Source organism: Marmota monax, unplaced genomic scaffold, assembly GCF_021218885.2.
Source record: "Marmota monax isolate L192 unplaced genomic scaffold, Marmota_monax_Labrador192_F-V1.1 WCK01_AAM20220418_F8-fsc00006, whole genome shotgun sequence".
Taxonomy (NCBI): domain Eukaryota; kingdom Metazoa; phylum Chordata; class Mammalia; order Rodentia; family Sciuridae; genus Marmota; species Marmota monax.
Window position 1 is genome coordinate 9,763,187 of NW_026693712.1, and position 21,685 is coordinate 9,784,871.

The following is a 21,685-nucleotide window of genomic DNA, read 5'->3' on the forward strand; positions in this document are numbered from 1 at the left end:
CTCCCGTCTGCCAGTGACGGAAGGGATGGCGGCAGCGCAGCATCCGCTGTAGCACAGGGAGCTGCTACAGGGACGCACGGGCTGGGAGATGTGGTGGAGGATGAAGTCAATTTCACACTTTATTAGTCAGTTCAGGGCCAATTGAGGCCTTCCTGAAATGGGGCTGAAGCCCCGACTCTCCCTCCCTTCCCCAGCAAGAAAGGCCTCTCTCTTGCGTGAACCTCATCCTGGTGAAGGAAGGGTAGTATTTCTTTCCACTCAGAACCCACCATAGTGAAGCAAGCGGCTGGGATCCTTTTATTCTGCAAGACAACGGGGCAGCTGGGAGAGGCCTGCCAAGAGGTGGGGCTTGAGCCACCTCCATCATTCCTCCTTCAGTAGACATGCTTGGAAGCAAGCATGTGCAGCAATCAGAGTTTGGTGCTAAATAAAATAATTACAATAATAGCAATAATAATGGAACCCTCATCCATGCATTTGTTGCTTTATTCAACAGTTTTTCACTGAGCATCCACCATATATGGGCATGGTGCCAGGCTACGGGATTGCAGGGTGAACAAAACAGACTGCCCCTGTCCTTGCCCCTGCCCTTGCCCCGCCCCCGTGGAGCCGGCTCAGCAATAAAAAGGCAGATTTAACAGGAGGAGAAGGAGCCAGCAGAAGGACACACAGGAAGAACACCTGAACCCAAAGGAAGACTTCCGGGAGGAAATGACAGTCACTGACACTTGGAAGATGCCTTAGCAGGAGTCAGGGGATAGGGGTGAAGGGTGTTCCACCAAGATGAAAAAGCCCAGAGAGGGAATGCAGAATCAGCTGTGCCAGGGTGCAGAGTTCATAGTCAAGAGCCCTGGAAAGCCAGGCTCAGTAGAGGACACCAGTAACCCCAGTGACTTGGGAGGCTGAGGCAGGAGGATTGCAAAGTAAAGACTGGCCTCAGCAATTTAGCCAGCCTTAAGCAATTTAGTGAGATCCTATCTCAAACAAACAAACAAGACAAACAAGGAAATAAAAAACAAAGCCCTGGAAAGAGATACAAAGTCCAGAGTCTGAAGCTGACCCTGGTGATGATGGCTTTTTGAAGAATAGGAGGAAGGCAGAACCAGGGATGTATCATGCATCTGTAATCCCAGCAACTCAGGAGGCTGAGGCAGGAGGATCACAAATTCAAAGCCAGTCTCTGCAACTTAATGAGATTGTGCCTCAAAAGATTTTCTTTCTAAATAGGGGTGGGTGTGGCTTAGTAGCAAAGCACTTACCAAACATGCATGAGTCCCTGGGTTCAACTGTTAGCATTAAATAAAATAAAATAAAGGAAGGCAGGAAGAACTGGAGGGGGAAGGTGCATTCAGAGGCTGTTGGAATCAGACAAGAGTGCTCACTGGCTTTGGGGAGGACTAAAAGGGGGCACTCTTGGGAGATCTGAGGGATGCCATCCTCTGTGGGGGCTCCATAGGGGTCAGAAGAACAGAGACTGAACTGGAGTCAGGTGAAGATGGGTGCAGAACCTGCTCTGTTCTCAATTCCTGTGTGGCCACTGGCAAGTCCCTCAGCCTCTGGGCCTCCTTCACCGAATGGAACTCATTACACCCATCTAGTGAGACAGCAGTGCATGACAAGTATACCTAGCAGGGCATCTGTAAGGGACATGTGGGAGCTTGTGAAGAGAATGGTAAGAAGTCAAAACTCAGGCCACGGGAAAATATCTTGGTGTAATCATTCCCCTTCCTGGCTTTCTTAAAGCAAACACAATCACAGGGCTATGTCCTCTCCTTATAGACCAGCGTTCAGATTCTGGCTCTGATCCTCTCTCTCTGGGACCTCTCTGGTCAGTTTATTGCTTCAAGCATGTTTTATCATCTTTAGAATGGGAATAAAAATACCTACAAGGCAGGACTAATGTAGAGATTGAGATTTGTGGAAGGTGCTCAGTACAATGCCTGGTCCAAAGTAGATGTTGAATAAAAACATCATTAGGCTGGCCCTTCCCTCCCTCCCTCCCTCATGCCTGCCTGCCTGCCTTCCAGCGCAGAGGTAGTTTACCACAGAGCCACATCCCAAGCCCTTTTCCCTTTTTATTTTTTATTTTTAGACTGGGTCTCCCTAAGTTGCTTAGGACCTTACTAAATTGCTGAGGCTGATCTTGAACTTGTGATCCTCCTGTCTCAGCCTCCTAAGCCGCTGGGATTACTGACATGCACCACCTCATCCAGAAGGTCATTAGGGTTCTAATGAATATTCTTCAGTCTTATCATTACCCATCAAGGTACCATGAGCACTTGCTCTGTACAGATCTGTGCTGGGTTCATAGTTGAGTAGAAAAATAATAAAAACATCTGTAAACAACTTTAAGTGCTTACTTGATCTAACTGCTGCATGTGTGGAACATTTATTTCCCATATCAACCCTAGGACAGAGCTACTATTATTATCAGCTCCATTTTACAGAAGAGGAATCAGAAAAGGTAAAGAACTTTCCCAAAGAAAAAGTAAGGAGGACTTGGATTTGATCCTTCAAGGTCTGTCTCCAAAGCCATTCATGCTATCTGCTAAACCTTCTCCACTAATTGCTGCTCAGGACCTCTTTGGTTATAAGGAACAGTGACCTCACGTAGTGGTCAAGCACTCTGGCAACTAATTTCCTGGGTTTGAATTCCAGCCCTGCTACTTAGCATCTCTGAGCTTGGGGAAACTAGATATTGTTCCTCAGTCCTTTCTCTGAAAAGGGAAAGATGGTAACATCCTCAGAATCATCGTGAGGTAAGGGCATAAATAAGATGGTGCATCCAAGGTGCTTGGCCCAGCGCCTGGCTCACACAAATGCTCAAATGTTGGCTAATGCTTGAAAGCAAGAGGGGAATTTATTGGTCCCTATAAACAAACCACAGAAAAGGCAAGCATAGAGCTGACCTTGGGCCACTGAACTACAGGACTCAGATGCTGTCGGGGGTATCTGTGGGTCTAACTGTGACTCTTTGTCTTATTGTCTGTCTCTCACAATCTCTCCCCCCTCCATCGGTTATTTGCTCTCTCCTGTCCTTCCCTTCATATGCCAGCTTCATTTTCTTTGGTCCATGTCCTCAAGATGTGAGATCATGGGCCTCAAGAAGGGCTGCCAGATAAAATGCAGGACACTTAGTTAAATTTGAACTTCAGTTAAACTACCAATGATTTTTTTAGTATAAGTCTGTTCCCTCAATTATTTGAATTTAGCATTGAATAAGATGGAGAAAGTCCCTACTTTCAAGGAAGCTACATTCTAAATGGGTGGATCACACAATGAACAAAGAAATAAATCAACAAGAAAATAAGGAGTGGTCCATGTTGTGGTGAAAATAAGACAGGGTGGCTCATCTGTGAGAGCAGGGCTGGGTGGGGAGGGCTGGGGGCCACCTGGACCCAGTGGTCAGTGAAAGTGTCATGAGGAGCTGACATTCAGCTGAGACCTACACAGGAAAGACACAGCCAGCCAGAGCCGTGTGCCGGAAGGGGACAGTCAAGGCAAAGGTCAGGAATCACATATGGACTTGGATACATGGAGATAGAGAGGGAGCCAATGTGTGGCTCAGTATGGCTGTTGGGGCAGGGTGACAATGGGAGGTGGGACAGAAGGCCAGGCCCGTCATGCAGGGCCTTGCAGGTTAGAGTCAGGAGTGTGGGTCTTGTTCAGTTTTAAGTGAAGGAGAGACATTTCTAACGTACTTGTTGGAAGAATCACTCTGGAGCATGAGTTGTGGGAAGGTCACGATGGGACCAGAGGCCATAGGAGGGGACAGCAGCAGTCCAAGCAGGTGATGAGGGAGGAGGCAGCACAGAGGCTGGAGGAGGGGGAGGGGACCGACTTCAGATAGGTTGTGGAGGTGCAGTTGACAGTCCTGGCTGAAGGACTGATATGGGCAGCTGAGAGCAAGAGGAATCAGAAGTTGTCCGGAGTTTTGGGTGTGACAATTTACAAAGCAAGGACGACCTTAGCAAGAATGGCTTTGGGGTCCTGAATGCGGATGAGTTATTTGTTGGTGTTGCACCTTACAGAGGGCTAAAGAAGTGTGGCTGACTTTCGGGGGGAGGGGGGACGAAGTGAGATCATTCAGATTCAACATTCAGTTTTAGTTTAAAAAAAAAAAAGTATTTCAGGCATATTGTAGTACATTAAGGAAAACAGGGCTGGGGATATGGCTCAGTGGCAGAGCACTTGCCTAGCATGCATCAGGCCCTGGGATCCACCCCCAGCACCTCAAACAAAGCAAAAAAGCAAATTATCCTCACAACACAAACTACGGAAAGTAAATCTGGACTAAAATCTGGTCCTGGCTGTGATTCTCAAGATGGAGGTAGTGGGAGATCCACAGCTCCTTAGGGGAGTAGCACACCTTGGAATCTGTGTGGCCTGAGACCTCAGGGATCTGTGAAGGGGCAAGGGATGGATGTTGAGATTTTTCTCTGTGTGTGTGTGTGTGTTGTGTTCATGTTTTTATCTTATGGTTACTATTCTGACTGATAGTGGTTTAAGGGGAAATGGTAGAAAATTTTTTCAGAATTTTTTTTTCTAAATCAAACACCAAAACCAGGAAGTACACTCACCAATGCCCACCCTATCAGCAAGGTGTCCACAGCTGTGCCCTCAGCAGAGGAGAGGGCCCTAAGAGCTTGGAGTCACTCAAGATGGCTTACTCTAATCACCAGAGAGTATTTGAGGACATGGCCACAGTTATGTTCCCAGGGGGATGATCTTTGACCTCTGAAGACATCCAATTGCTTTCAGTTTTGAAAGAGCTCAGGCAGCCATAGGGGATTTTCAGAGTTGTGAGTTGGGAGGGATCAGCTCCACAGCATGAGGGCAAAGGGTCGAGGCAACGGAGGGTCCGTCCAGACCAGAGAACATGCAGGGGCGGGGGCTGCTGCCTATAAAGCGTGGAAGGAATGCTAGGAAGGGGTGGGAGGGGACAAAGTTGTCTTGTATGACCAAGGGTCCATTATTTATTAAGCCCTTCTGTGTACAAGATACACAGCCCAGTGCTCCCGCGCTCGATTCCTCTCCACATCCCAACAACCCTGTGAGGTAGGACTACTTCCTGGTTTACCCACAAAGAAGAAAGAGAGGTTTTAGAGGTTCATTGACTTGTTTCAAGGACGTCAAGAATGTGAGCGTGGAGTCAGGAGCTGCACTCGGGCATCTTGTGTGGGAAACCTGGGCTCCTGGCTGCCCCCACTTCTTCAGCCCCAGACCCCCTCCCAGTCCAGCACCTGGGGCTCCCCAGGAGCATTCTGCCCTCCAGTGAAGGGGTTCAAACAACTCCAGGCCACTCCAGGGCCCATGCACTGTCCCTTGTCCTGACCCTAACTCCTCATGCTGTTCTCAACTCTGCCTCCTGCCATGATTTCTGTATCTTTAAGGAGCCTGAGACCCTAGAGGCTGGTATTTGAATCCCTCTAAAAAATTGGAACTCTGCTGCCCCCTCTCAGACCTGGTTTTGACTTCTATCCAGCCTGGATGCTAGGAGAGGCTTGTCCTCAATTGTCCCACAGGGGCTCCAACTGCCTGCCGGACACCTGCTGCCTCCTTGGGGAGCATTCCCCACCTCCACCCTCCACCCCGGGCCCGGCCCCGTTGCCCTCCCACCCCTCCACTCCTTCACCTGACTCGACCCTTCTAGCCCTGGCAACTGAATCTGTGTTCCCAGCCCTGGCCCTGCCCCAGGGGAAAGGCCTGGGGCTCAAACCCAACAGCCAGTTGGTTTCCTGAGAGGCCTACAGAACGAGGTCCACAGTGGCTGGCTGCTGTGGAGATTTGTATTTGATTTTTGGTTTGAGCTTGTAGCTCTTGAGTGTCTCCTCTGTGCCAGGCACCGGATTAATCATGTAAAGTGGATTTCTCATGTAACCCTCCAGTAGCACTGTGAGTAGACAAAAAAGCTGCTGTTATTGCTATCAATGGGCTGGTCTAGTCCCACTTCTGAAGCTCTGTTGATGGGTCTGGGAACCCTGAGACCCCAGAATCAAGGCAAGCAGCCCCTCCCTGGCTGAAAGCTCCACCTTAATTCCCATCTCCAAGGCCTGGAGCTCACTGCCCCCCCTGAGTCAGGGCCAGGTACAGATGCTGCTCAGGTGCCATGGCTGGAAGATTGTGTCCCTTTTTCTAGGACTATAAGGCCTGACCCTTGCCCAAAGCTTTGCTCTAACATAGTGCCCTTGGATTTTCTCCAAGTCTGTCTGTTCTGGGCCCTGCAGTAATAGCCTCAGTTGGACAAGACTGGGGCAGCAGATTCCTACAACCACTGGCCCTGGAGTATGAACACCCAGCTGTCTGCAGCTGAGGGTGCTTCCAGAATCCCTGTGTGAGGAGGGCTGATAGATCCCTGATCCAGAGAAGATGCAGACATACCTGTCCTCCCCAGGGCTGCCATCCACAGAGAGGCAGACATACAGGGGAGGCCCATAGTGCCAAGACACAGCCCCTCCCTGCACCCCAGAGACATCAGTCACTGTGCAGTCAGAAAGCAAAAGCCACTCTACACACTTTGAATAAAAAGGATTTAATATAAAGGGTGGGCTAGCTGGGCCTGGTGGCACACGCCTGTAATTCCAGCTACTCAGGAGGCTGAGGTAGGAGGGTCATAAGTTTGAGGCCAATCTAAGCAACTTAGCAAGATCCTGCTCACTGTCCCCCCCTGAGTCAGGGCCAGGTACAGATGCTGCTCAGGTGCATGTCAAAATAACATTTTTAAAAAGGAGGGGGAGCCAGGCCTATGGCACACACCTGTAATCCCAGTGGCTCCGGAGGCTGAGGCAGGCCGATTGAAAGTTCAGAGCCAGTCTCGGCAACTTAGTAAGGCCCTAAGCAACTTAGCAAGACTCTATGCCAAAATTTTAAAAAGAGGGCTAGGGATGTGGTTCAGTGGTTAAGCACCCCTGAAGTCAATCCCTGGTACCAGAAAGAAAGAAATAAGGAAAGAAATAAGGAAGGAAGGAAGGAAGGAAGGAAGGAAGGAAGGAAGGAAGGAAGGGAGGGAGGGAGGGAGGGAGGGAGGAATGCAGGGCTACTGAGGATGTAACTCAGTGGTAGAACACCCCAGGCCTCAATCTCCAGTATTGCCAATAAATAAATAAATAAATAAATAGGATACTCAGGTGAGAGAAGATCTGAATAGCATCCCAGAGATTATCAACAGCAAATAGACATTACAGCTGGATGCAGTGATGCACACCCATAATCCCAATGACTTGGGAGGCTGAGGCAGGAAGACCTAAAATTTGAAGCCAGTCTCAGCAATTTAGTCAGGCCCTAAGCAACTTAGTGAGACCCTGTCTCAAAATAAAAAATAAAAACTGCTGGAGAGGTAGCTCAGTGGTAAAGTGCCCCTGGGTTCAATCCCCAATATTTTCTATATATATATATATATATATATATATATTTTTTTTTTTTAAAAAGACATTACAGCCCCTAGGGCTGGAGGGACATAGGGAAGAGGCGATGTTATTGATGTCCAGGATCTGGGGCCACCAGATAGACACTGGAAGCATAGCCAGGCCTGTCCAATGGGACTGGGGACCATGAGGGAGGACCATCCAGTAGGAGTTAGGACCATAGAGGAGACCAGCCACTGGTAGAGATTCTCCCTAAAGCAAAGATAGGAGGAAATGCCTTGGCTGCTCCCACCAGCCAATGCCTCCCAGGGGCCCAACCTACCAGGTAACCAGAGGGCAAAGAGCCTGGGAAACATGGTACCCTGCAGTATAGAGCCCAGAACCGAACTAATTCTTCAGTGAAGATTCTGACAGTCAAGACTGAATTCCAGAACAGCCACCCACAGTCAGGCAGCCGATGCAAAGAAGGGGCTTGTGCAGATTGCACAACCTCCACACATAAGATTTCATATAAAAACAAACAAACAAACAAAAACTGGTTTCTGGCTTCTTTTGAAAAATCAAAGTATCTGGTCCCACTAGGCTCTCATTTCAATGTTGCAGTTGTTGGTTGGAACCAAGAAGCTGCAGCTCTTTAGACGTAGTGTATCAGCCTCTGGTACAACACAGACCCCACTACTCCCTAACGTCTCTCTCTTGGGCTTCCTCTCTGCTCTCCCTGCAGAGCATCATGGGCATTGCAGTTTGACCCCAGAGGTGCTTCCCAGCCATTGCTCAGAGGATGGGCAGAACCCTGCTGCCCCCTGGTGGTCACAGCTCACACATTCCATGATGCACATCAGTGATTCTCTGCAAGACCATTTTTCACCAATTGTCTCATTTAATTTTTAACAATCCTGTAAGAAAAGGAGTTGTTGCATGCATTTTACAGATGAGAAAACAAAGGGTAAGTTCAAAGCTTGACAGATAAGGAAGGTTAAGTGAACAGATTGGGGGTGGAGACCCCAATCCCTGTGTGTGGGGGAAATGGATCCAGCTTTTTATCTCTAGTTCAGAGCATCTTAGGCTATGTCACGCCTCCTAAAATGACTCTTCCCTGTTAGAAATGAGGTCCTGGTGGGGCGAGCCAGGGGTCACTCACTGGGAGCCCTCTGGGGAAGGACAGGGCAGGCTAGAGGCCTTCATTAAACTTCTTCACATATAGAAGCCATGATAAATGCATTTGCTACTTGCCTAAGGTCAAGTAGACCTCAGACTCAAGTTTTCTTTTCTGTTATTATTATTAGTCGTCATAGTAGTAGTACTGGGGATTGAACCCAGAGGGACTTTACACTGAGCTACATCTCCAGCCAATTTTAAATAAGACAGGGTCTCATTACGTTGCTGAGGTTGGCCTTAAACTTGTGATCCTCCTGCTTCAGCCTCCTGAGTTAACTGGGATCACAGGCCTGCACCACCATCCCCAGCCAGACTCAGGTTTTCTATGGCTGAGTGCTAGGGACTTTTCATCTGCCACCTTGCTTCCCCAAGCCTGAGAAGGACTTTGTCTCTTCTGCTTTCCCAAATTCTATCTATCCCACAAGGCTAGCACCTGCCCCACCTCTTCCAGGAAACCATCCCTGAGCACCTCAGCCCTCTCAGATCTCCCCCTTGCCTGAACACCTACCAGCCTGGCCCACGCACTTCTTCATGAGTGCTGATGGCATTGTGCCTTGGAGGGAGAGAAAGCTGCTTGATGCCGTCCATCTCCAGCCAGTCGGGAGATGGCTTGAAGGCAGGGCTTTGGTGTTCCCATCCCTTCTGTGACATCTAAGCAATATGCATCAACATCTATTACGTAAAGCACATGACAGAGGCTTAGAGAAATTCTGGAAGAAACACTTCCTGTCCTAGTAGGGCAGGCAATCTCCTGTGGGCACATCAGGAACACAGCCAGAGCCTAGTGATCTTCCTAAAATAAAATTCTGAGCCTGTCACTTTTCTGCTTCAAGCCCTTCAGTAGCTTCCCACTGCCCTCAGAATAAAACCTGAAGCTCCTTACCAGGCTGCCCCACACCCTGCAGACACCTGGGTTCCAGCCCTCTGGCACCTGCCATCACCACCATCACCTCTGGCTTTTCCATGAGCCCTTCTGATTACCTTCACCTAACCCAGGTGCCTGCTGGGCCTCCTCTTGGATAGCACTTCTTCCAGGAGGCCTACCTGGACCACCAGGTCTGAGTCAGAGGCCACCCCCTGCCTTGAGTTCCTATTACTGCCCTATCCTGACCCTTATATCTGCATACCTAACTGCTGACTGGTCTGTCTCCCTCCGATTGTGGGCTCTGGAAGGACAGGACCCCAACTGTCTGATTTCTTTCTGTATTCCCAGCATCTCTATCCAACTCTTGGAGGCACCAAGCAGGCATTCAAATAAACACATGGACAAACAAGGTGCCATTTTTATAGATAGCAAGTGTCCAATGAGCAAATGGCCCACCGGGGCAGCTGACTACCCAATGGTTAAAGCCACAAATTCCAGACACACTGTCATCTTTGCAATCTTTTATTTCCAGCATTTCACATCAGTTACTCACGGAGCAAGTGCTCATTACATCAAACAAGAATTCATTCATCTTTCCTTGGATATTGCAATCTTTTTTTTTTTTTTCAGTGCTGGGGATTAAGCCCAGGGCCTCACACATGCTACGCAAGTGCTTCACCACTGAGCTACATCCCAGCCCTTGGCTACTGCAATCTTATTCTCATGTCCAAAACTGAGTTGGAGTCCAAAGGGTTAAAGAGGTCTCCCTCCCCTGCAGGGAGCAAGGGTCACCCTTGTGAATGAGTCTGCAACTCCTGAAAGCCTTGTGCAGTCCTTAAGTAAATATCTTGGCAAGTTAGCACATGATAACCCAACGGTGAAATGAATGAGACACAGTGCAAAGGGTTCTAGGCATTTTGGGGTAAAGAAGGCACATTACACAGAGTCCCCTGGAAAAAATATAGGCCATTCTCTATCTTCTCGATATGCATTTTCTCACTCTTCAGTGACTTTTAATCTCATCCACTGGCCTATGAGAAACCATAACCCACATGCTACTGAACACATTTTTATTTTCCCTTCATGAAATAGCCTTGGTTCCAAGCATATTTCATTTTTCTCCCTTATGCCTACAAGAACATCCAATTTTGTTTCGGTCCCTTTTAATGGCACTTAATAAATATACATTCTGGGACCTGACAGAACAGGCTGTCCTATTTCAAGCTGCCTCTAAAGCTGCCTGTTTAAACAGCTAGTACAAAGCTCAGATGGGGCACTTCCTAGTTCACCCCATCCCACCTCTGACCCCAGGTCTATTTGTCTACCACTGTGTGATCAGGCAGGGGTTCTCAACCTGGCTGCACATTAGCTGTACCTGGGGGAACTTCCTGCAGTTCTGAGGCCTGAGCCACACCCCAGGTCAATCACATGGGCCTCTCTGGGTGGGCTCCTGGCTTGCATCATGATTTAAAGTTGCCCAGGTAGCCGCAGTGAGCAGCCCTGCTGAGAAGCCCTGAGCTAGATTGACAGCACACAGCGGGCTGTCAGTAAGTACCTGAGCAACCCACGAGTGGATTGCCTACTTTATTATCTGTTTCTCTCTGATTCCAATTTTTATCAGAAGTCTGAGCAGGAAAGAGAAAGGAGAATGCTACGAGCACATGTAGTAAAGTGAATTTGGGGCTGGGAAATAGATTGTGGGGACTGAGCTTCTCTTGCATTATGCAGAATCTTCATGCTTTAACAAGCCCAGAGGAGGCACATTACAGCCTGTCTGACACAGACAAGCATGTATTTCTCAAGAGCCTTCTAGAACCAGAGCTAACAGCGTTAGGCACTGAAGGTATAACACTGAGACATTCTTCAAAATAAATCTAAACAGGGATTTTTTTCTTTTTCTTTTCTTTCTTTCTTTTCTTTCTTTCTTTTTTCTTTTTTTTTTTTTTTTGGTACTAGGGATTGAATTCAGGGGTGCTTAACCACTGAGCCACATCCCCAGTCCTTTTTTTGTATTTTATTTAGAGACAGGGTCTCACTGAGTTGCTTAGGGCCTCACTAAATTGCTAAGGCTGGCTTTGAACTCTTGATCCTCCTGCCTCAGCCTCCCAAGCTGCTGGGATTACAGGTGCATACTACCACACCTGGCTTAAACTGTGTTTTATATACACTCTCATAAGGATCCGTTCCAATCTTGCAAGATAGATGAAGATCACAATGCATCAATTTCCCCCTTCCTGTGAATCTTGCAGTGTATCTTAGCCCAAAGCATCAGCCTAGAGGCGGTGACCCTTCAGTGGCTACATTCAGCATTGCCCCAGATCAGGCTTCCTGGGCAGGCATGTTATTGAGGAGATTCAATTCCCAGGTTTGAGAAAGGGGTGACTTATTCACAGTGAATTCAGCTATGGGCCGCATGATGTCAACTATGGACTGTGTGGATGACAGTGGTCCTAAAGATTATATCTCCCAATGCTGGCATAGCCTCTCTATGCCATCTGCACCACAAAATCTCCTAACAATGCATGGCTGTGCAGAAGGACCTCAAGATAGATCCTGGGTTGAGGGAAAGAACACTGTGCCGTGAACCATGTCTGCTGCCATGGGATGGACACAGGGTGCACAGGACTGCCAACCTAGGCCAGCAGTGGCTGGGCCCACCTGACTGACACCACTGATGGAATTTACCCTGGTATCACGCCCTTCAAGGTTGACAAGCCTCAACGTCCTGAGCCTTGGATCACTCTCACAGCCATGTGAGTGAAGTCATTCTAGGTGGAAAAGCTGCAGTGTGTCCTATGTCTAAGGCCCACAGCCAGCCACCTCCCACCCACACCCACTGCTGCCTCCAGGCCCTCGGAGGCAACTGAAAGCAGGGGGTTCCCTCAGCTCTTCTACCCAGAAATGGGAAACCAAGCCATTACCTCACCCCCACCCACCAGGCCTGTAATCACCTACCTCACAGAGTTTCTGCAATGATTTGCATGTCCCTTTGTCCCCTGGTCCAGAGAAAACAAGGTTGTGCACTGCTGCCAACAGCCTCACACACCCCACCTGACATGCTGTCAAAATCCCCACTTCCCTGGAACCTCCTCTGAATTTGCCTACACACATTCCAGAACTGTGACTTGGCCACACCTCCTCCAGGGCCCGGCCAAGAGTCTCCTGGGAACCTCTCCACTGGCCAGACAAACCATGGCTCCCCTCTGGAGAGGGCTCCCAGTGGTTCACTGTCCCAGATAACTCAGCTCACAGTATGGAGAAACAAAAGACAACTGGTCAACCCCTGACACAGGCTGGAACTGTGAGGCCAGGCAGCTCTGGACTTCTCCAGGGGTCCCTCCTTATAACCACCCAACACAGAGGTAACATTCACCTGGTGGCCCACTCCTGTGGGCAGGCCTGGATGGAATCACAGGTAATTACAAGCTGTGGCAAGTCCTGGCCAATCATCCATGACCTGCCATCTAGCAAGTTGTGACTGCAGGTTGGCATGGCTTCTTAAGGTAGACATAGTGAGTGATCCTGGCTGGGGCCTTTGGTAGTCACCCCCACCCAGCATCTGCCAGGCCCAGCTGCTTCTCCCTGCTGCCTTCTGGATGCCCTCCACTCACCCTGGCCTGATCCCTCCACCCCCACATTTTCTTTGCTTCTTTTTCCCACCAGGATCACAGCCTCTAAACCTTTCCCATCCCTTGGCAACATAGAAGAGGGCACCCTAAGAGGGCAGAGTCCAGCCCCATGGAGCTGGACTTGGGGCTCTGGCCAGGAAGCTGGAAGGTACATATCCCCTCTGCCCATTCACTTCCACCAGGCTCCATTCTGGGTTCCCCTTCTTGTCCTGGGCCTCCAAGACGGTCACAGGCTGGCCTGCCTGCAGACTCACTTCATGGCTGCTCCTGGCCACAAAGGGGTACACGGCTACCACCTGAAACACACAAAGGTGATATGGCAATGGTCAAGCCCCAGAGGCTGTTCATCCTACCCGACTCGGGTCCCCACTGCCAGGCATTCCTTGCCTCACCGGGTACATCCTTTGTGCCAAAGACAACGACATCTGCTAGCGATTACTAGGCAGTTGGCGCTGCTCCAGGACTTTTCTGGGTCTTGTTTTTCACAATTCTATCATTCTATTTGCCCCAGTTTTTCAGAGTAGGAAATTGAGACTTAGAGAAGTCAGGAACTTATTCAAAATACACAGCTGTGACCTCAGAGCAGGTGAGCCGGCTTAGCAGCCTCTGCCTCCCCAGACCTAAGGGTTCTATCCATCAGGCCAGTTTCCCAGCCCAGAGGCAGGAGTTTGAGCAACATGGTTACTTGTTAAGGAAAAGCCCTCCTGGGCCTTTATTAAACTATTATTTAACTTTTCTGGGCCTTTGTTTCATCATCTTATGCAATGGGAGTAATGATGTTTTACTTTCTGGGTCATTCTGAGAATTTAATGAATGAATACATACAGAGGGCTTCACACAGGGCCCGGTACACAGTCAAGGCCCAGGCTGCTTGGATTGTGATTACCACTGCTGTTATTACCGTGGCCAAGCCTAAGGAGCCATATGCAGCCTGGGAGGGTCCCAGGGGAGTCCACTGAGCACCCCTGAACAGAGCAGAAGCTTCTAGAGTGTTTGGGTGATGGAGAGCTGAGCCCAGGGTGGGGCTTCCCTGAGATACTGCCAACACTGGCTGGAAGCTGGGTGGCAGTGGCAACCTTTCCCAGAGGCACTGGGCTGGGGCTGATTTGGGTGGTCAGGGCCTCTGGTGCACCCTGTGAGTCCCTTGCAGCCATGGTGCACTATTTCTGGCTAAGGCTGAGGATGTTGGCCCAGAGCCTTCGTGGTGGGTGCAACAGGAGCCATGCAGTTAGGTTGTTTCTCCAGGCATCTCTACAGCAGCTCCAGGCTCCTCAGCACTCCAGCCAAGACATACGCAGACTGTGCTCAGCACCACTGGGTCCCTCCCCTTCAGCTGTATTCTTTCTGTCACTCAAACCTCACCCATGAGTTCCCCTTTGACTGCTGCTGACACCTGGGACAGGCACCCTCCACTCTTGGATGTTCATAATATGACCCTCCAGCTTTGCCAGCTCATCCATTCCTCTCAAGGACCCCACCATACTGCTGACCTAACAAGGACTCTGCCCTGCAAAGCTAAACCCCTCAGTGGCCTCATTTTTTTTTTTTTTTTTTGGAGATGTAATTCATATACCTATAATGTTACTCTTTTAAAGTGTACAATGCAGTGGCTTTTAGTAGGTTCATAGATAAGTACAACTATTACCACCATCTAATTCCGGAACGTTTCACCACCCCAAAAAGAAATCCCACAGCAGGTAGCAGTCACTCCTTGTTCCCTGTCCCTCAGCCCTGCCCATGACTACACTTTCTCCGTCCATGGATTTGACTATTCTGGACACTCATATAAGTATAACCCTACAATAGGTGGCCTGTTGTGTCTGGCTTCTCTCACTCAGCATCATGTGCTCCAGGCTCAACCATGCTATAGCACATGACAGTACTTCATTCCTTTCTATGGTTGAATCCTATTCCACTGCCTGGCTGTATCAAGTTTTGCCTACCTATCATGTTGATGGACATTTGGGTTATTTCTACTTTGGGTTCTTATGAATAATGCTGCCATGAACACGGATGTTCATATTTCCCACTGTCTTTTTCTTTTCTTTTCTTTCTTTCTTTTTTTTTTTTTGGTACTGGGGCTTGAATCCAGGGGTGCTCTACCAGTGAGCTACATCCCCAGCCCTTTTTATTTTTTATTTTGAGACAGGGTTTTTCTAAGTTGCTGAGACTGGCCTCAAACCTGTGGTCCTCCTGCCTCAGCCTCCCTAGTTGTTGGGTTTACAGGCATGGGCCACTGTGCCCAACTTTCCCATTGCTTTTGTGAGAAAGATTGAGGTCCTTGCCAAGATCACAGGCCCCAGTTAGCCTGTCTTCATCCACCTTGCCAGCAGTACCTCACCCCACCCTGCCCCTCTCTCTTTCCCCACCCACTGACTTCATCCAGTCCCTCACATAGCCCTGTCCTCTCCTTTACATAGGTCACACATACTTTCTGGAGAGCTCATGTCACCCACACCCCTTATGCAGTTAATTCACCCTTCCTATCTGAGAAAAAGCTTCCTTCTCAGAAAAATCTCTCCACGCTCAGGGCTCTTGCACTTAAGCCTGCTGACTTTACAGTAATCCATGCACTTATTTTATTAATCATTGTTTTCCCCAGGTTTTAAGTCTGAGGAGGGCAAGGACCATGACTTACTCTTGTTCATCATTATGTCTCATGTGCCACCATAGCTGGCCAATACTGAATGAATGAATGAACCCTGCTTGCCTGGCTGGTGGGGACAAGGATTAGCTCTCCATTGTCAATGTGGCAGGGGTAGGAGGCCCCTTCCTCCAGGTCCCACCCCTGGCCAGGACATTGACATGATCACTGATCAAGGCCTGGCCTCACAGGGTGGTGACTCGTCTAGGTAGCAGGAGCATAGATTTCGACAGAAGAGGAAAATCTAAGGCCCAGTCCAGGTGGTGGAGCAGAGACAAGCCTGCACCCTCTCCCAGACTCACCTGGGTCACAGCCGGGACGGAGCAGACAGGGGCTGGAGTGGGCTCTGGTGTTAGGTGTTGGGAGCCCTCACGTGGCCCCGCCTGTCCTCTGAGCTCCTTCTCACTGGGGACCACCTGGTACAGCTGCAGTTTGCCGGCCGGCACGTATCCCCGATGTCCTGGGGAAACATGCACAAGGTTACCAGCTGCAGGCTGCCTTCCCGTCCAGTTTAGTGGAGGGAAACTCCAACAGCGTCTCAGCACCCGGGGGTCCTGACAGGGTCATGCAGGACCCTCCCAGCCCCCCTTCCCACTGTGCACTATTTCTAGCTTCTGCTTGCTTACCCCCAGTGACAGGGGATTCATTCCCTCCTGGGTCAACCCTCCTGCTATAAACTGCTGACAGAGAGATACAAAGTTCTCCCTTGGACTGAACGAAATCTGCTTTCCTGGTGGCCCGTGTCCCTCTAGTGGATGCCCAGAGCAAAGCTGCTTCCCCTCCCCGGTTGCCTTCCCCAGACGGGGATCGCCTTGCTCCTCTCCAAGTGGCCTGCTCCTTCTCCTGCAGAGGCCACTCCAGTGCTGTTCTGGTTGCTGTCACGATGAATGGCCATTACTTCCCAGGGGCTTGCTAGGTGACAGAACCAGCATGTGATTTAGTCTTCCCACTACTTCCTGAGGTGGGGTCAGGCTGTGATCTCCCTCCTATGTTGAGGTGGCTGAGCTCGGAGAAGCTCCGTGACTTCCCTGGGCTCACAGAGTTAGGAAAGTGGTAGGGCTGGATCCACATCCGGTCCTCAGGGCCCAGGCCTTGCTCCAGCATGCATTCCATCACCTCCCCATCAGTCATCAGAGCACTTTTCTGTGACATCTGCCTGTTTGTACCACTTTCTTAATTTTTAACACTGACCCACTCTTTAAAACTTGGCCTTATACTACATAATGAATTCATAATTCATAATATTATGAATATAATCATGGACTTAGAGATCAGTTATATTTTTTCCAATACACATTAAAATACTTAAACAACAATTATAAGACACTGCCCGACGGGGACAACATGATCTGTGAGTCCCCTCACCACAGTCCTGGGCAACCCTCACCTTGTAGGTCACATGCCTGTCTCTGGAACATGCTGCTAGGCCATTGTTGTCCTGGATTCATGGTGCCTCTTGCACTCAGCCCAGCTACACAGGGGCACCCTGGCCTGAGCAGCACACCCAAGGCCAGGGCCAGCAGAGGGAGGCAGCTTCATCACTGCCCTGGTTCTGGACATCAGGCTCCTGTCCATGTAGCCAGGATCCAAGCACCTCTTCTCTGTGTAGACCGCCAACCTTCACAGTATTGCTGAGGTTCTCGCCATATATCTGTCTACTCTGAGTCTATGAGATCCCCCAAGGTAGGGTCCTTGGTGTTTTTGTTTTTGTTTTGTTTTGTACCAGGGATTGAATGAACCCAGAGGCACTTAACCACCAAGCCACATCCCCAGCCCTTTTAAAATATTATTTAGACATTTGGAGACACGGTCTTGCTGAGTAGCTTAGAGCCTCACTAAGTTGCTGAGGCTGGCTTTGAACTCGTGATCCTCCTGCCTCAGCCTCCTAAGCAGCTAGGATTACAGGCATGCACCACTGTACTCAGCCCTTGTCTTATTTTCAAAGTACCCGGAACACAGGTGCTTAATGAAGGATGTTGCAATGAAAGACTAAATTCCTGTTTTGGACATTCCGTAGCCCACTGACTGCACCCCAGGCCCTATATCAGTCACATGTGCTCATTCCCATCCTGGATTTGCACAGTCAGAATCTGTCCCACTAGAGTGATTGTCTCCCCACCAACTTTGATTGGGTGGCTTTCCCAGAAGGCACACATACCCCCAGTGTCCACCAGCCAGCGACTGCTGTTGCCCTTGGTGTCCTTGTTTTGAAGGAGGGCCACGATTTGGCCCCGTGGCAGGGTCAGGTCCAGAGTCCCAGACCCACTGATGTTGCTTGTGACCTGGTACAGCTTCCCGGGGCCATACCTGCTGAGGAGAGCCTGCACCTGCCGTTCAGAGCCTGGAAGGAGTGGCTGGGGAGAGGAGGGACAGACAGACACAGGGCTTGAGTTAAGTTGTCTAGGTTGGTGTCTACATGTGCTGAAGCCAGGGGTCCTGACCCACCTTACCTCCATCAATGAAGGCCCATCCTGATCAGAGCAACTGTGCTCTCGCTAGTGGGTGGTTGGCTCTTAGCATCCAAAGGCATTTGAGGAGAAGCTTGCAGCTTCTGGGATTCCCTAAAATACTAACTCAAGTTCTGTAATTTCTCAGGTACAGAACTCCTAGGATTGAGGATGCAGAGTCAAGATTAAAAATAAAAATCGGGACACAAGCTGGGCTCAGAGTCATCCTAGTGATTCAGGAGGCTAAGACAGGAGGATCACAAGTTTGAGGCCAGTCTGGACAACTTAGCAAGTCCCTGTTTCAAAATAAAAAATAAAAAGGGCTGATGGATGCAGTGGCACACACCTGTAATCCCAGCAGCTGAGGAGGCTGAGGCAGGATGACCATGAGTTCAAACCCAGCCTCAGCAAAAGTGAGGTGCTAAACAACTCAGTGAGACCCTGTCTCTAAATAAAATACAAAATAGGGCTGGGGATGTGGCTCAGTGGTCGAGTGCCCCTGAGTTCAATCCCCAGTGTCCCCCCCAGAATAAGTAAATAAAATAAAAAGGGCTGAGGATGTAGCTCTGTAGAGCACCTCTGGGTTCAAACCATAGGAATGTTTTAAAAAAAATCAGGACAGGATGCAATTTAGTAGTAGAGCTCCTGTGTAGCAAGTGTAAGGCCCTGGATTCAATCCCCAGCAAGAGAGAGAGAAGAATAAAGAATCAAGACAGCTCAGTGTTCCTAAACAGATCTAAAACAGAAGCATAGAGCTGGGGTAGCTTTTTTTGGAACCGTGGTGCTGGGATAGTACTTCTTGGAATGGTGACGTCGGCATGAGTGTAAAAGCCAGTGGGGAAGCAGACATCTGCCTTTCTCTCAAGGCTGTCCAGCCCCCTGTGCAGAGAAGAGCAGCACCCCAGAAGGTGCCAGGGGGCACGTTAAGACACCAGCTCCCATCTCATGGCCACCTGGTTCTGCAGGGTTCTGCGCTCTTAGCCGAGTCAGCCAGGAGTCAAGAGGGCTCCGTGTGGGTGGCAGGGTGGGAGGCCGACAGGTGTGTCTCTTTCTGCCAACTTACACACTGGAAGTAGATATTTCCATTTGTTTCTTTTTTGTTCTTCTGTGTCTCCTAATTTTTCAACAGTAAGGATGGATTGCTTCTCCAGTAAGAAAATTGTTATTTTAAGTAGAGAGAGGAGGTTGCCAGGATGAGTTTGAAGGGCTACTATTCTCTATTTTCTGTCCCCCTCCTTTTTCCCCAGGTTCAGGGTCCATAGCACACCCCTAAGCGACCTCTGACCTGAAGGCAGTGGGCTGCCCTCACTGCAGGGCGGGAGGCAGGGACAGCTGGGGACAACTGTGGCCAAGGAGTCAGTCTCCCCACTTTTGGCAGAAGTTAGTCCCTGCTGCCCTCTGCCCTCTGGCCAAGTGTGAAGGCCACTTTATCTGCCTGGCTCTGCTGGCCCTTACCCATCTCTGTGTCCCCAGGCCTTTTCTCCCTCATGGGGCATCTTGGTGCCGTCTCATGATCCCTCACTTCACATCTCACTTGTGACTCAACACAGTTTGTGTTCTCAGGTCCAGGCTTTGCCACACTCTGGGAACCCCTTCTCCCGACAGCTGACCTGTAAGTTTGAAAATATGGACCACCTACATGTACTCTGCAAGTGGACTGGAAGATACTCTTTCCTTATATTTTAGAGTAGAATATTTTTTAAAAAAAACAACTGTCTGCCAGTCAACAGCTCTATAAACCATCATGGAGCTAACATAGTGTGCTCTGCACACTGGGGCTGTGGCTCAGTGGTAGAGTACTTGCCTAGCATGCATGAGACACTGGGCTCGATCCTGAGCACCACATAAATAAAGTTGTTTCCATCTACAATTTAAATAAATAAATAAATAAAAATTAAAGTACCATATCAAAAATAAAATTTAAACAACTTTTTATTCAAACTTTTCACTCATTTTTAAATATTGCTTTTGAGCTGGTATCAGAAAGGAGTCAGGGAAAAGAATGTGTTTTGATGAAATTTTTGAGGAAGCTCCAGATTTGGGATGCAATCACCACTTCCCATCCTTTTATCTAATTTCACTCTGTATTAACATGTTGGTTTTCTTATTTTTGATCCATGAGTCCTATGCTGTCCCTATGTTCACTGCCATGAAGAGGAGGTCTGTGGTGGGGGATGTGCCCACCCAACCGCATTTCACAGAGAGGAAGGAGAGAAGCAAAGAGAAAATAGTTCCACGAGTAACAGAAAATACTGGGAGGGGGGAAATATTGAATCCCCCCTAGTGGCAGGGGAAGAACTGGACAGTCTTTGGTGGGGAGGGACACTTACCTGCGCAGTGGGAGGTGGCAGCACTTTCTCAAAGGTTTCTCGAAAGGCACGAAGCTGGCTACCCGTCTGGCCTAGTGTGTCCTCCACCAGCTTCCTGAAGGCCGGCTCAGAGAGGTGGTGGTGGGGCAGCTGAGTGGGACAGACACTGTCAAGAGAGCCTTCTGCAGGACAGAGAGGCAAGAAGCCCCTGGCCACCCACACTGTAGCCCCAGAGGTCATGAGGGGCTTTTTTGTCCTGGTCAGCTGGCTCACTCTCCTTTAAGAAAGTCTCTCTTGGGGCTGGGGATGTGGCTCAAGTGGTAACACGCTCGCCTGGCATGCACAGGGCACCGGGTTCGATCCTCAGCACCACATAAAAATAAAATAAAGATGTTGTATCCACCGAAAATTGAAAAATAAATATTAAAAAATTCTCTCTCTCTCTCTCTCTCTCTCTCTCTCTCTCTCTCTCTCTCTCCCCCCTCTCTCCCCTCTCTCTCTCTTAAAAAAAAAAAAAAAAAGAAAGTCTCTCTCTATAGATCACCTGCCTGTCATGGTGCTCTAGCCACAGGACTGGTGGTCCTGGTATCCCTTCCTCCTAGCCACAGTGACAGATCCAAAGGATGATAAGGACAAGGGAAGGTCAATCGGACCCTCCCATCAGACTCAGTAAGTAAAGGCTGCCCTTGGTCACTCTTCCTTTAGATTTTCTAAGGTAAAGGTACAAGCTTGGATGTCTTCCTAGTCACCTCTCCCACCATGTAGAATTAAAAAAAAAAAAACAAACAAAAAACCACTGCCTGAAAATAAAGCCCATCTGGAGAGGAAAACAGCCCTGACAGCATTATTAGTCCTGCGCGGTACAGGCCTGAGCCTGGCCCCCTCCTGGGCTTTGCTTGTGCAAATCAATACATTCTTCATGCTGGAGCTGGTGTGGTTTGGGTTTATGTTATTTGTCACACAATGAGTCCTGCATAATGCTCTGTCCGGAGACCCTGACCCCATTAGGGACCTCTGCATCCCTATTAGACAAGCTAGGAGTGTGTGAGACCCACGGCCAACAGGGACACGTCTAACTCTCTGAGTGGTGGCTCTTTACTCTGCATTTTGACCTCTGGACTTTCTTCCACAGACTGTGAAGAGGTGGAGGTATGTGCCATGCAGGCATTTCCCAGCTGCACAGGGACAGGTGAAGGGACCACCGGACACAGATAAGGCAGGCTGGCAGCAATCCCCAGCAGGCCCCCGCAGTCTGCAGTTCAGGACCAT

At 49.4% G+C, this 21,685-nt stretch overlaps 1 protein-coding gene across 2 annotated transcripts in view; it reads right to left on the reverse strand.

The window, feature by feature from the left end:
- Positions 1 to 9,893: 9,893 nt before the first annotated feature.
- Positions 9,894 to 21,685, reverse strand: part of Arhgef37 (Rho guanine nucleotide exchange factor 37) — a 51,318-nt gene continuing 39,526 nt past the window's right edge. For both annotated transcript variants that reach the window (XM_046460326.2, XM_046460325.2), the window contains exons 10-13: positions 20,438 to 20,566; positions 17,819 to 18,014; positions 15,963 to 16,120; positions 9,894 to 13,312 (exon numbers count right to left, since the gene is read on the reverse strand). In XM_046460326.2, the coding sequence (XP_046316282.1) occupies positions 13,103 to 13,312; positions 15,963 to 16,120; positions 17,819 to 18,014; positions 20,438 to 20,566 (693 nt within the window). In that variant the 3' untranslated portion in view covers positions 9,894 to 13,102. The remainder of the gene's footprint in view (positions 13,313 to 15,962; positions 16,121 to 17,818; positions 18,015 to 20,437; positions 20,567 to 21,685) is intronic.